This window comes from Canis lupus, chromosome 1 (genome assembly GCF_011100685.1).
Source record: "Canis lupus familiaris isolate Mischka breed German Shepherd chromosome 1, alternate assembly UU_Cfam_GSD_1.0, whole genome shotgun sequence".
Lineage (NCBI taxonomy): Eukaryota > Metazoa > Chordata > Mammalia > Carnivora > Canidae > Canis > Canis lupus.
This window is the reverse complement of record NC_049222.1, coordinates 86440260-86456353: the sequence shown is the minus strand read 5'-3', so window position 1 is coordinate 86456353 and position 16094 is coordinate 86440260. Positions and strand designations below refer to the sequence as shown.

Below are 16094 nucleotides of genomic sequence, written 5' to 3'. Positions count from 1 at the left end.
GGAAAGTGAATATTGCACACACAGTCTGAGATATCAGGACCTTCAGAGAGACAGTAGGACTGGGAGTGTAGTTTTGGTTATAGTCTTCATGGAGTTCTTGTTGAGGCTGTGGGTATAGGTTCAGTTGACCAAGAGTAAACACATAATGTGAAAGTACTGAGCAGCCACCTTGGTTGGAGAGACAGAGACAGAGTAAGTGAGTGAATGCATGAATGGATGACTAAATAAAAAATGGGGAATTGGATGTTTTTAAGGGGTAAGCAGAGGAAGAAGCCTCAGCAAAGGATCTTGAGAAGGAGCAAATGGAGTTAGGGATACAATCCTACTTTGTAAGGTCTTTTTTCAGGAAAGACAAAAATCATTTTTGATAAAACCATTGACATTTTGATCATTTACAGCAAAATTTTGAGGAAGAAAAGACTGACATTTTAAAAAGCGATTGATCAGTTTAACAACGCTGTTAAATACTGTTTAACAACGCTGTTAAATACTGGTTGTTTAGTATCTTTTAGAAATATTTACTTGTTAAAATGCACAGCACTAATTTATTTTAATTTTCTTAGAGTAAATGAGCAAATATACTTTGGGTAAAAATACTGTTTAAAATAGGTTTCTCGGGCAGCCCGGGTGGCCCAGCGGTTTAGCACTGCCTTCAGCCCAGGGTGTGATCCTGGGGACCAAGGAAGAGTCCCGTATCGGGCTCCCTGCGTGGAGCCTGCTTCTCCCTCTGCCTGCCTCTCTCTCTCTCTCTCTCTCACTCTCTCTGTGTCTCTTATGAATGAATGAATAAATAAATAAATAAATTATTTAAAATAAAATAAAGTAGGTTTCTCTACTGCTAGAAGATAATGCAGTTGCATGTTTTTTCCCGTAGGGAGGTGTGACTCCACTTAGATGTCTGTTTGCATTAAGTTTGTCAGTGAAAATCTGGGTAGTTTGCTTGGCTGCTGAAATAAATCAGTAGGTAGTTTGGGTAGTTTGTAACAGGCCTTCTCTGTATAATTCCAACTGACAATGGCTCTACCCGCTTATTAAGAGAATAGTCTTCTGTTTGGGATGATCAGGACTCATTTTATATTCAGTGTCTGGATGAAAATGCAATTGTTTATTTTCACAGATGTCACTTGTTAAAGATTCCAGCAGTAACAAAAAAACTCGGAGAAGGACACAAATATTATTTCTTGACTATAAAAAGCTCATATTTTAAATATATTGAGTAAAAGGAGCAGTTTGGGTATTTCTGAAGTATATTTAAACTTTCAGTTTGGTATTGATTCTTTAAAAACTTAAGATTAATACAGAGTAAATGGAAAGAAGATAGAGTAGACTTTGGGGAAGAAAATTATTTTAGCTGATAGTAGAAATATACCTCAATTTATGCTTTAGGTATCATTTTGTTTTGGGTTTTTGAGAAAGAGAACATGAGAATGTGTGTACATGAGGGGAGGGAGGGGAAGAGGGAGGAGGAGAGATAGAATCCCAAGTGGACTCCATGCCCAGTGTGGCACCCCACTTGGGGTTATCTTATAATCGTAGGATCATGACCTGAGCAGATATCAAGAGTCAGAAGCTAAACCTACTGAGCCACCCAGGGGCTCCTGTGTTTTGTTTTGTTTTGTTTTTCCATTTTCTTTGTTTTTTTCTGTGTTTTTTAGTGTTGGGTTTAAATTTACTTTTCTAAGATAGATAGATAAATAAATAAATAAATAAATAAATAAATAAATAAATAAATAAATAAATAGTAGATTTACTTTTCTTTTTAGTAATCTCTACACCCAGTATGGATCTCAAATTCATGATCCTAAAATCAGAGATGCTGGCTCTTCTGACTAAGCAGCCAGATGTCCCTATGCTTGAGGTATCTTTTTTTAGAATTTTATATAGTAAAAAATCAAATATTGGTAATTCAAATATTTATGAATATGATGTATGGATGTATAGTAAGTATTTTAGAACCCTAAGGTATTATTTTGCTTAAAGGAGACTTGGCCTGAATTTTTTCTGAAAAATTGTTGTCAATGTTGGCAGCTAATCTGTAATTAGCTATATTGAATAATGGTTTCCTAAAAAGAAGTAAGCCCAAAGTAACTTTTGTTTTTGTTTTTAATTTTTTTTAATTTTTGTTTTACATTTTTCCTTTTTGACAGTAAAATCAGTTTTACTATCAGAACTCACTTCAAAAGTATTTCTAGGCTATTTATATGACCAGCTCATTTTGTGAAATAATAAAATACATAAAAATAGGAAGACTCAATGTCTTAATCCAAATAACATATTTCTGAGAGTAATGGACGTTCACATTTATTACTGCTTTATTACACTAAAAAAGAGTTTGTAGGTTTGAAAGTTTGAATTCAATAGAATTCAATGTTGATATCCTGGGTGATATATTAATGGTGGTCTAAATGTGATATTAAGTTGATTTAGCAAGAGTATTTTTAAATTCTCTTTTTGAAAAGGAAATGGCCGTGTTTTCTATTCTTTTTAAAATGTTAACTACCTGGATAAAAAGCAAAGCAAATTTTTATAGGCAAGATTATGAACATTTACTTCCATATCCAAGTAATTATGTACTTGATTCAAGAAAGGGAACAATTAGAAGCACCTGGCTAGCCCAGTTGATGGAGTGTGTGACTCTTGCTCTTAGGGTCATGAGTTCAAGCCCCATGTTGGTGTAGAGCTTACTTTAAAAAATATTTATGTATCTGTATCTATTCAGTCAGGAATTGGAGACAGCCAAATTGTCAAATAACAGGAAACAGGTTAAGTAAATGATAGTATTACTCAGAGATAATATAATGCAGCGAATAAAAACAAGCTTTCAAAATATATATTAATGTGAAAAAATAATAACAGGTTATAAAACAACATGTACAGAAAAAGCTGAAAGTTTTGTAAATATACTTTAAGTGCTGGAAATTATGGCTTTTTTTATAAGACTTGCCTTTTTTTTCTTTATCTGTATTATAACATTTCTTTAATATGAATATTTAGATGTAATTGCTCATATTGTTTTAAATCTATAAAATTCGTCTGTAAATTATTTTTCATCTACAAAAGTAATTCTTATAAGAAAACTGTATAACCTAATGTGCCATTGTTAATACCCAGTGGGGAGAAGTATTAAAGGTAAAGAACCACTGTAGTTGCGAAATTAAGCAGTAAGAAAATGAACAAAGTTTGCAGACTACGGAACAGAATACAAAAGGGATTTCTGGTTGAACTCTATCTTCTCCCCTGTCCCATTTCATATTTATCCACTTGAAAAGTTGAGTCCAAAAAGTGTTCTGTAAATATGATCAAACCAAAGGCTAGTTATAGCTATAAGAAATTTGAGTTCCATGCCAATTATGATAATTTTCTTTTTTTTTATTATTTTTTTTCAGTTATGATAATTTTCTTTCCCAGGTTTGTGACAAAAAAAACACACCACTTTTAAACATGTAAATGTACTTTTAAACATTTAAAAATAGGATTTGAGGGCAGCCTTAGTGGCTCAGCGGTTTAGCGCCACCTTCAGCTTCAGGGCCTGATCCTGGGGTCCTGGGATTGAGTCCTGTGTTGGGCTCCCTGCGTGGAGCCTGCTTATCCCTCTGCCTGTGTCTGTGCCTCTCTCTCTCTGTGTCTCTCATGAATAAATAAATAAAATCTTTAAAAAAATGGTTGCACAGGGATCCCTGGGTGGCGCAGCAGTTTAGCGCCTGCCTTTGGCCCAGGGCGCGATCCTGGAGACCCAGGATCGAATCCCACGTCGGGCTCCCGGTGCATGGAGCCTGCTTCTCCCTCTGCCTGTGTCTCTGCCTCTCTCTCTCTCTCTGTGACTATCATAAATAAATTTTAAAAAAAAATTAAAAAAAAAAATTTTAAAAAAAATGGTTGCACAATCCAACAATACCATTCTTAGGTATTCACCTAAGAGAAATAAGAAGTCCACACAAAAACTTGTATGCAAATATTACCACCCAAAACTAGAACCAACCCTGAACATCCTTCAAATAGTGAATGAGTAAATGTTATTGTATCACATCTGTGCAATGGAATACCATTCACCAATAAAAAAGAATGAGCTCTGCATATACTTTATCCATATTCATATATATCCATATATGACATTCTGATAAAGGCATAACTATGGGAACAGATTAAAAATCAGCATTGCCTGGGGATTGGCAAAAGGGATTGACAAAAAAGGGCCACAAGGGAACTCTCTTATCTATTTGTTTATTTTCTTATTTAAGATTTTATTTATTTATTTGAGAGGAAAAGAGAGAGAGACAAAAGAACACATAGGAACAGGGGGAAGGGCAGTGGAAGAAGCAGATTCCCCACTGTGCTGGGAGCCCAATGTAGGTCTCCATATCAGGACCTGCATAGAGTAATGAAAAATAGCTATATCTTGGTTGTGAGATGCATAGACTTAATACATCTAAAATGGGCCGATTTTATTATATGTGGATATAATATATGCATTATATTAAAATATAATGACTGACTTCAGCTGGTAACCTTTTTATTCTTTTTTTTTAATTATTTTTAAAGTTTATTTATTTACTTTTGTAATCTCTACACTCAGTGTGGGGCTCCAACTCATGACCCTGAGATCAAGAGTCACATGTTTTTCCCTGAGCCACCTAGGTGCCCCCAGCTAGTAATCTTTTTTTAATATTTTATTGATTGATTGATTGATTGATTACAAGTTGGGGGAGAGGTAGAGGAGAAAAGAGAATCTCAAGCAGAGTCTGCACTAAGCACGGAGCTTGACATGGGGCCCTATTTTACAGCCCTGAGATCATGACCTACGCTGAAATCAAGAGAGGGATGCTCAACTGACTGATCCACTCAGGTGCCCCCAGCTGGTAAACCTTTTAAAAATTTTTAATGAATATATAAAGAATGATATAGTTAGCATTTACAGTGATTGATTCAGGAGCACCTGATTGACTCTGTTGGTAGAGCATGCTACCCCTGATATAAGGGTTGTGTGTTCAAGCCCCATATTAGGCATAGAGCTTACCTAATTAATTAATTAATTAATTCAGGCAAAGGATCTTGAATGGGTACTGAACCATGAGATGAAATATATTATGGAATAGTATATTAACATGACCTGCATAGATTATTGCTAATCTTTATAATTTGAGGAGATCAGGGCAGTCATCATCTTAACCAAGGCAAATTTCATATCCCTGACTAGGTGAGAACTGGACATTTTGTGCCTCCTAGGGGGAGTAATATGAAGTGTGTAGCAGCAGCACATATGAACTACTCTTACCAAAAAATGTTAAACCTGGATCTAACCAAGCCTTTAAACCTAACTTCCATTTTATGGAAATATGGTACATAAAGCAATGAGTTAAATTATACTATGAAGAAACAATCAGACATATCCAGAATGTGGGATGTTTTCAGATACTACTTTGAAATTTCAAAGACCTGCTATTTTCAAAAAGATTAGTGCAAGAGAGGATAAAAGAGGGAAATCTTGGGACACCTGGGTGGCTCAGTTGGTTAAGCGTCTCTTGGATTTTGGCTCGGGTCCTGAGATTGAGTCCCTCATCGAGCCTGCTTCAGATTCTTTCTCTCTCCTTCTGCCCCTCTCCCTTACGCTGGCTCTTTCTCTCTCTCTCTCAAAAAAAAAGGGGGGGGGGAATTCTTGTAGAACAAAAGAGAGATAACTGTCAAATAGTACTTGAATACTGATTTAGAGGGCAGGAGGAAGGTGAGGGAATTTCAGTATAGATCAGCTACATTCAATGATGAGGGTTATTTTTCTTTTTTTTTAAAGTGTAACAATAGTGTAGTTAATTAGAGGAAAAGATTTCTAGGATACATATGATTAGGAGGTAAAGAGTCCTGATATCTGCAACTTTAAGTGTACACACACAGAGAAAACAAATAGGTTAAAAAATTGTTAACAGTTGTCTCTAGATAATGTATATATGGCTATGTATTAGTATTGTTTGAACTCTTTTCTGCATGTTTGAAATTTTTCATAATAGAGGTGAATGTTTTTAGAACTTAGTTAAGAGAAATACTATTTCTGATGACCTTATTATGTGGGGTACATTCCTGTAGATTCTATTAATATCAGGCATATGTACCTACATTGTACCCTTGAGAATAACTTTTACCACGCTGTATTTGACATTATGTAACACCAGACTACTTGGAGAACCCTGGTAGAAACAGCTCTGTGAAATGCTTTATATCATAAGGGTGTTGTTGAGAGCATGGCTTACTGTATCATAGGAGATCCTTTATGGGAAAGACTAGACTTTGGGTTTTAGTCACCAGAATAGTTATACTACTTCTGAGAAACTGGCTTTGGGGCATATTACAAGCATTGAAGCAGGTAGGGGAGTGGAGCTCATTTTTTACTGGCTGATAGAAAGCATGGATCTCACTTGTGGTTCCATCTCTAGCAAGTGCACTTCTCAGCTGCACTCCTGAGTGCTTCATCATTTTCCCTGTTCTGGCCATATTAAAAGGATTTAAAACAAAAGAGTTTATAGTTTGAAAGTCACAACCTAAAAGATTTTTATGTTATTGTTATCAATCTATAAGTTCTTGCTCTCAAATCTAGAGATCCTTTATCCTCTAACCAAATTTATAGTAAGGGGGTATTACTAGAAAATTTTAAAAATATATACTTTTAAATATAAATAGCACATACATATCTATTTTCTGGGGTAATACTGTTATAGCTATATTAGCCCCAAAACCTTATTTTTTAAAAAGATTTTATTTATTTATTCATGAGAGACACACAGAGAGAGAGGCAGAGACATAGGCATAGGGAGAAGAGGGCTCTATGCAAGGAGCCCAATGTGGGACTCGATCCCGAGACCCCAGAATCATGCCCTGGGCCGAAGGCAGGCAGGCTGAAGGCAGCCACCCAGGCATCCCCCAAAACCTTATTTTGGAGGAAAGGATGAAGCAGGGGGAAGAGCAAGCCATTTCTTGGAAGTGGATTTTCAGCAGCTGTTAGAATTGTCATTTTCCTTGACTTTAATTTTTATAATTCCTTTTTTTCCCCAATTAATGAAGGGAAGCAAAATATGCCATTGTTTGCTATTAGCATTTCTGAAGGGAATATGATGTACAAAAAAAAAATCCTAATGAAAAATTATTAGTTTTTCTTGAGTAGTATTCAAATTTCTTTCCCCCATAATAGTATCTTCTTTCCGTTAAAACATACTTTATATTTTATAACGTATTTTTCAGTATCAGCCTGTTGATACAGATATTATATTTACAGTTTGGCTCTTGGGTGGTAAAGTCCTCACCTAATTTCTTGAGATTGCCGCTTTACATTACAAAAGATGAATTGTCTGACAACAGAATGTTAACAGCAGGAATAAAATATGTTATATGAGTCAAGGATGGCTAAGACTTTACATATATATTAAGTAAATGGTTTGACACACCCTGTTTATTCTAACTTAAAAGTGTTCAATTTATAAATAAGGTTTTCTTATTTAATTAAGATTCCTAGGTTCATGGGATACCTGGGTGGCTCAGCCAGTTAAGTATCTTCCTTCGGCTCAGGTCGTCATGATCTCAGGGTGGTGGGATCATGATCTCAGGGTGGTGGGATCGAGCCCCGCATCCAGCTCCCTGCACAGCCCAGAGTCTGCTTTCTCCTCTCCCTCTACCTGCTGCTCCCCCTGCTTGTGCGAGTGCTCTCGCTCTCTATCAAATAAATAAAATCTTAAAAAAAAAAAAAAAAAAAAAAAGGTTCCTAAGTTCAGTGGAATCTTACTCTGAAGCTTTTTTCCTTTAAAGTTCTAGAAAGTAGGGCAGCCCGGGTGGCTCTGCGGTTTAGCACCACCTTTGGCCCAGGGCATGATCCTGGAGACCTGGGATCAAGTCCCACGTTGGGCTCCACATGGAGCCTGCTTCTCCCTCTGCCTGGGTCTCTGCCTCTCTCTGTGTCTCTTATGAAGAAATAAATAAAATCTTAAAAGAAAAATAAATAAAATTCTGGAAAGTAGCTTTAAAGAATGATCTTTAAAGGCTTTGTACTTATGAAACTAAGTTTTGATTTTATATTTGGACATGCTTAAATCTTAACCTTAATAACCTATTATTTCTACGAGGAGGAATATGCTAAAATTAATTGCCAAAACTGGGTTAGTTGTAAACATAGGTGTGAGTAAGGTAAGATTGCAATCTTCTTTGCTTGGGGCAGAATGATTCCTAGAACTAGGATTTAGTTTTCATTGCTCACATCTCTGGAATTCACTTTTTCTAGATTGCCAAAATACAATAAGGCAAGGTGCACAGTTTTCTTTCTTTTTGCAGTTCTTTTTAAGTGGAGAGTACCATTCATTTTCATTGTTACTCTCATTTCTTAACACATCAAAATCAAGTTCAATTTTGTAGTAGTGCCTGTTAGTCATGTGAACTCTCTACAACATCTCCATTTATACTGCTTCACACGCCACTCACAGAACAAGTTTCCACAAAGACCGGTTTTGTTCTACTGTCCAATCCACCCCAAAGAAACCAGTTTCCACGCTATGTGCAGCTTTGTAAATCAAGATGAACTGGTGCTCAGAAATTGGATACAGAAACAAACAAGAAACCAAATAATGCTTCCTAGTTAACGAGCAGAATGTGTTATATATAATAAAATTGCAAGTAACAAAATGTTTTGCATTCTAAGAATATTTTATTAAGAAAGTTCATATCACATTTATCTTGTAATCATAGTTCAAGTCGTTAGCTTGTTCCCATTACTGTTAGAGTTAGGAAAATATACGTAATGCTTTTAGTAAGATATTCTAAGCAATAGAAAGCAATGAGAACAAATGATGAAATGTGAACTTTAGTTCTGGGTATTTCTTAAGAAGTCTTATATGGGATAACTAAGTATCAAGTTTGATAAGAAGAGGAGTTTGGTATTGGACACAGATTTCCCTCTTTCTGGCAACAACAGACCACTATAGGAAGGAATATAGTATCATGTAGAATTTATTTTCCCAGGAACTCTCCATTTAAGTCAGGGAGAAAGGAATACCCATACACAATTCATAAATAACAGAATATGTGTTTTACCACAGAAGTAAAATCAAACATAATATATCCACAGCTTACTTTGTGGCTTGAAAACACCCTTGAAATATTTTCTCTTAGAATAAATGTTTTGTCAAATTATTTTACCTTCTTGTTTAAAACTTTAAAGAATATCAAGCACAGTTCAAAAGTTTCAGATTTTTTTTTTCAGATCCTTAAACGTTGTACTTTTAACTCAGCATCAGATAACCTCCCAAAGAATCTGCATCTTTTGTGATCCTTTTCTTTCACCTCTTGAGAAATTAAAAAAAAGGAAACAAAGGAAGCAAAGAAAACATAAAATGTCGTCTTCTCATTATTCTGACAATAGGCCAAGAAAGACCAGGCTTTTATGGCCAAAGTAAGTTAGAGAATTCTCAGAGAACTTAGTGAAAATAAGTACTCTGGGTCCTGAATCACATGAATATGTTATAGAATATAAAACTACTGGGGAAAACACATGACATGTTTATATTTTTTTCATTCTCCTAATTTCCCAATACATTTTGAGAAGAAAATCATAATAAATGTTTTTTTTTTTGTTTCATAAATCCCTTTCCCCAGCACAGATATTTCCATGCACACATTTATTTTGTTTTGAAGAAATCAGATTAGCAACATTTTTTATAACATTTTTTCTTCACGTAAGAATATACAAATGTTGGGGTGCCTGTGTTGCTCAGTCTGTTAGGCATCTGCCTTAATGCCTTAAGCTTGGGTTGTGATGCCCGGGTCCTGGGATCTAGCCACCTCCACCCCCACCCCCCCACCCCCACCCCCGCAGTTGGGCTGGGCTCCCTGCTCAGTGGGGAGCCTGCTTCTCCCTCTCCTGCCTGCCACTACCCCTGCTTGCTCTCTCTCTGTCAAATAAATAAATAAAATCCTTAAAAAAAAACCAAAGTCTTTTTAAAAATACAAAAATATTAAATTAAAGAATTAAATGCCTTTTTGCTTCCAGCTGCTTCTCCCTGACGCTCCTTTCTCAGGTGTCATAATTTCTGCTCTCCCCTAGAGACTGACAATTTAGGACTATAATTTCTCAGTGTATTTTCTCATTTCTCATTGGTAAGATTTGAATTGTTGGAAACAGTAGTCTTAAAATATGCATTAGGTTTTCTACTTTATTATTGCATTGTTATTTCTTCCCTATTATTACCTACATACAGTAAAATGCACATATCTTAACTATATAAATTTGAATTTTAACATTTGTGCACATCAGAATCAATGAGGAGGGCTATCTAAAATGCTCTTGCCAAGAGGTTAAAAAGTTTCCTGGATGATTCTGAGCCACATCTAGTTAAGAATCTTTGCCTTGGGATCCCTGGGTGGCGCAGCGGTTTGGCGCCTGCCTTTGGCCCAGGGCGCGATCCTGGAGACCCAGGATCGAATCCCACATCAGGCTCCCGGTGCATGGGGCCTGCTTCTCCCTCTGCCTGTGTCTCTGCCTCTCTCTCTCTCTCTGTGACTATCATAAATAATTAAAAAAAAAAAAAAAAAAAAAAAAAAAAAAGAATCTTTGCCTTTGTAAAGAACCAACTTGAGTAATGCATATAAAAATATATAGTGTATCATAGAATGTTACACAGATTCAGTTATGTTACTATTTTTAAAAACTGAAATTTCTCATGTGCATTTTTCATGGGTTTGCAATGCTGGCTCACAGGTGAAATTCCAACTTTGTTTTTCTGTTTAAGAAAATTAATGCAAAGCTTCATGATGGAGTTTGTCAGCGCTGTAAAGAAGTTCTTGAATGGCGTGTAAAATACAGCAAATATAAACCATTGTCAAAGCCTAAAAAATGGTGAGTTATGTTTCTTAATTACCTTACTAATAATATATGTATCATAGTTTATTATTTCATTCCTCAATATTCAAAATTGTATCCAACTAAATATTAAGGTAAATAGAGAAAAAAATTCCCATTCTCCCATGTAGAATTTCATCTAAACATGCTGATTCCTGCATTATAAAGTGAATTCAGGGGCACCCGGGTGGCTCAGTTGTTGAGCTTCTGCCTTCCGGCTCAGGTCGTGATCCCAGGGTCCTGGGATCGAGTCCCACATTGGGCTCCCTGGGGGAGCCTACTTCTTCCTCTGCCTGTTTCTCTGCCTCTCTCTCTCTCTCTCTCTCTCTCTGTCTCTTTCTCTTTGTCTCTCATGAATAAATAAAATCTTAATAAAATAAAATAAAGTGGATTCATCCTTCCCCACTCCATTCTTCTATAAATAATGCACCATTTTAATGGAATCTTCATAAAAGGTAGGTTAGGGCTGAGAGGAGAGAGTTTGTTTTGCAAAATTCTTCTCCCATTGACCAGATGACGTTATTTATTGTGGATCGTCTTTACCAAAGGGGTCTTGAAAGAGGCCTGATTTTTTTTTTTAAAGATTTTTTTATTCATTCATGAGAGATACAGAGAGAAAGAGAGAGAGAGGCAGAGACACAGGCAGAGGGAGAAGCGGGCTCCATGCAGGGAGCCCGATGTGGGACTCGATCCCAGGTCCCCAGGATCAGGCCCTGGGCTAAAGGCAGGGCTAAACCGCTGAGCTACCCGGGCTGCCCTAGGCCTGATGTTTTTAGTTTTTAGTTTTAGTTTTTATTTGAATGTAGTTGACATGCAATGTTATATTAGTTGTAGGTATACACATAGTGAGTCCACAAGTTTATACATTATGCTATGCTTGCTACCATCTGTCACCCTGCGTGGGGGGGGGGGGGGGCGGAGGAGGTCTGGTTTTTAATTCAATACATGAAGGTTACTGGGGATCCCTGGGTCGTTCAGCGGTTTAGCACCTGCCTTTGGCCCAGGGCATGATCCTGGAGTCCTGGGATCGAGTGCCACGTCGGGCTCCCTGCATGGAGCCTGCTTCTCCCTCTGCCTGCTTCTCCCTCTGCCTGTGTCTTTGCCTCTCTCTCTCTCTCATGAATAAATAAATAAAATCTTTAAAAAAAATACATGAAGGTTACTGAAATGGCTTAGATTGAGTATCAAATAAATTGCTAGATTGATAACCTATAATTTTATTCCTTTGAAGATTTTGGTCTAAATGAAAAGATACTGGACTTTGTTTCTCATCCCTCTGTACCTCACTGTTTTTCTATAATTCTGGTATTCTCTTTTATCAGCTTTATTATGTACATGCTGGTGCTACTTTCTTCCATCCTTTAGCTCAGCTGAGTAAGAACCATATCAGGAGGTAATTGCTGCTTGCAAGAGAAAAATGATTATTTTAAATATAAAAATTAGCTTAATATATGTGATAGTATTTTTACACATATGAGTTTGAATTTACATACATTTACTACAATTTATATGTGGTAATATTTTTATATATATGAGTTTAGAAGGTTAGTCTAAATAATAAATATGGTATAACCTTTGTCGTTTATTTTAATTGAAAAATCATGTCAGCCTTTTTGTGAATCTGTAACTCAAGCTATGGGGTAATGTGTTTTCTTGAGAATATTTAACATTTTTTAATGTTTTAATTTGGGTGATATATTTTGCATAAGATACTTCTTTTAATACTGAAAGATAAAAGCCTAACAGAAAGTCTAATTTCAGCTATCTAGATTTTTTCTTCCTGTATCACTCTTTGAGAGCAGAATTTTTGGTATTTGTTATAGGTGGAGTTGACCCCCTTTTATTTTATTTTTAGTTTTTTGTTTTTAAATATTTTTATTTATATATTCATTAGAGACACACAGAGAGAGAGAGGCAGAGACACAGAGGGAGAAGCAGGCTCCATGCAGGGAGCTGGATATGGGACCTGATCCTGGGTCTCCAGGATCACACCCTGGGCCGAAGGTGGCACTAAACCGCTGAGCCACCTGGGCTGCCCTGACTCCCTTTTAAATATATGAATTTCTCTATCCTTTTTTCAGTCTTTCCTTCATTTTCTTTAACATTTCCTCCAAAAGTATACTTTTAAACAAATCTGTTGAATTTTATGCTCACTGGCCCAAATTAGCTGTAGGGAAATTTGGCAACTGTTTGTGCTATCCAAGGCTAGATTTCCATGAATGAATTAACTGTGTTTTCTCCTATATTCTGTATAGCTGGTTGTGCTGTAAGCCATGTAGTTTTAGTTGATAGACCTATTATATGATTTATAGTTTTGTAGGGGTAGGCTCAGTTGGTGGAGCATGAAGTTGGGAGTTTGAGCCCCATGTTGGTGTAGAGACTATTTAAAAAATGAAAGTCTTTTGTTTTATTTCACTTTATTTTTTAAAAGACTTTATTTGAGAGCAAGAGAGAGCACAAACAGGGGGATCGGCAGGCAGAGGGAGAGGGAGAAACAGGTTCCCTGCAAGCAGGGAGCCCAAATGGGGCTTGATCCCAGGAAGCCAAGATCATGACCTGAGTTAAAGGCAGACGCTTAATTGACTGAGCCACCCAGGTCCCCCCAAAATAAAAATCTTTTAAAAAAGTGATTTCTCAGGACACCTAGGTGGCTCAGCGGCTGAACATTGCTTTTTGCTCAGGGCGTGATCCTGGGATCCAGGATTGAGTCCCATGTCGGGCTCCCTGCATGGAGCTGCTTCTCCCTCTACCTATGTCTCTGCTTCTCTTTCTCTGTGTCTCTTATGAATAAATAAATAAAATCTTTAAAAAAAAGTGATTCTCTCTACATGTTGGTATAACATGGAGTGCCTGGGTGGCTCACTCAGGGCATGTGACTCTTGATCTTGGCATCATGAGTTTGATCCCCACGTTGGGTATAGGAATTACTCAAAATAAATACATTTAAAAATTCTTTAAAAATCTTAAAAAAAAAAAAAAAGAATGATTGGATATGGACACTTAGAACCAAAGGTTAATAACTCTGTCCTGTCTTGGAGTTGCTGCAGTCCTTGGATCAGGAAAGCTCATGATAGGGCAGCCCTGGTGGCTCAGTGGTTTAGTGCCATCTTCAGTCCGGTGTGTGATCCCAGGTTCCAGGATTGAGTCCCACATCAGGCTCCCCACAGAGAGCCTGCTTCTCCCTCTGCCTCTGTTTCTGCCTCTCTCTCTCTCTCTCTCTCTCTCTCATGAATAAATAAATAAAATCTTTAACAATATATTTATTTGAGAGGGAGAGGGAGATAGAACATGAGCTGGGGGAGAAGCAGATGGAGAGAGGCTGACTCCCCCCTGAGCAGGGAGCCTGATGTGGGGCTCAATCTCAGGACTTTGAGATCATGACCTGAGATTAAAATCAGACACTTAACTGACTGAGCCACCCAGGTGCCCCAGGATTTTTATAATCATGTTCTTTATGACAGTTTCTCCCAGTTACTGAAAACAACCCTGGATCATTCCCAGAGACTTTTTGGAAAAGATGTCCTAACTGTAGCTGGAAGAGCTGAAAATTTTGTATTTGGTAGAGGGGTATGGGAAGATGGTCCTGAGAGGGAAGGGGATAAACATGCATGTCACCTGTTAGTGCTATGCAAACAATGTGATCCTGGTACTACCCTTTGATAAAGGTAGTTTTAAATATCATTGAACATTCAAATCTTTAAGTCTTTATAAAAATAAAAGACTTATAAAAATAATGTTCAGCTTTTCACAGCTTTTCTTTTCTGTAAAAGAGCTGACATGAGCCACCACTTTGTATGCTACTTAATGAGAGGTCAGCATTAATCCTGTAGCAGAATTCCCATTTGTTTTGGCTTATGTCTTTTGATTCCTCCACCATGGATTAGACGGCTACTCTGGTGCCACTAACATCTCCTTGACACCCAAATGGTCTAATCATAATTAGACTTAAAGATTACTTATATATGTAAGAATTGTGGATCAGGACAGGTCTAAATCTTTTTGTATAAAACTTCGTCTTTCAAAAGTCTTGGTTTTGACTTTGAAAAAGAGACTCAAAGATAAATGAAAAACATTATTACTATGCTTGGTCAGTCCCAAGTTGTTTAGGAATCCTGTAAATAACCTTGAGTGTGGAGCTGAATTATTGGAAAAGCAAGAGATCTTACAAATACTAAATGATTTGTATGGCTCCTAAAGAAGAAAGTAGAGCATGCAACTCTGATTTCAGGAGTCTTGACTTTTTTACTTGAAATTCATTTGTCAAGATTATTTTCTAGCTATACTGAAATACAGATGGTGAAAAGATTATTCCTTTCCTCAAGCAATGCAAGATGAGAAATAAAGGGGGCTTTTTTCCCTTTTTTTCTGGGCTCAAAGGGATTATGTGTTTTACCCAAGACAAAGTAAAGCAGATGGAGTTAAGATTCAAATGCAAATTGATCCCATTCCAAAGTCATGTTTTCTTGTCTTCAGTAATTTCTCAGTATTGTGTTATTCATTCAAAAAGTCTTTTTCTTCCCTTCATCTGAGCCTGATGCTATATTAATTTTTATTTATTTTTTATTTATTTTAAGAGTTTATTTATTTATTCATGAGAGACACAGAGAGAGAGGCAGAGGGAGAAGCAGGCTCCATGCAGGAGCCCGAAGTGGGACTCGATCCCGGGTCTCCAGGATCACGCCCTGGGCTGAAGACAGTGCTAAACCACTGAGCCACCTAGGCTGCCCTATATTAATTTTTATAGTCACTTATCTTGTTTATGAAAATTATCCACTGCTTGCTTGCTTGATTGATTCATTCAAGTAAGCAAACAAGCAAGCAACCTCGCTAGCTCTATGCCCAACATAGGGCTTGAACTCAGGACCTGGGAACAAGAGTTGCATGCTGGGGAGCCTGAGTGACTCAACGGTTGAGCATCTACCTTCGGCTCAGGACGTGGTCCTGGAGTGCCGGGATGAGTCCCACATCGGGCTCTCTGCATGGAGCCTCCTTCTCCCTCTGCCTGTGTCTCGGCCTCTCTCTGTGTGCCTCTCATGAATAAATAAATAAAATCTAAAAAAAAAAAAAAAAAAAAGAAAAGAAAGGGTTGCATGCTTTACCAGGCAGCCCTTTTTATTTATTTTTTTTTAAATACATGTGTCCAGACAAATAGATTTTATGTTCAGGCATTGAAATGCCTAAGCTAGTACCTAAAAAATTCTTATTTCATGTATTTCATGTAACCAAACAA

The 16094-nt window shown here is 37.0% G+C and overlaps 1 protein-coding gene across 2 annotated transcripts in view; it reads left to right on the top strand.

The window, feature by feature from the left end:
• C1H9orf85 (chromosome 1 C9orf85 homolog) overlaps positions 1–16094 on the top strand; it is a 60302-nt gene that overhangs the window by 25680 nt on the left and 18528 nt on the right. The window contains exons 1-2 of one of the 2 annotated variants that reach the window (XM_038527088.1): positions 1764–1858; positions 10755–10861. In XM_038527088.1, coding sequence (XP_038383016.1) covers positions 1781–1858; positions 10755–10861 — 185 coding nt within the window. In that variant the 5' untranslated portion in view covers positions 1764–1780. Of the gene's footprint in view, positions 1–1763; positions 1859–10754; positions 10862–16094 lie in introns of those variants that run through there. The other variant, XM_038527087.1, reaches the window with a different exon arrangement.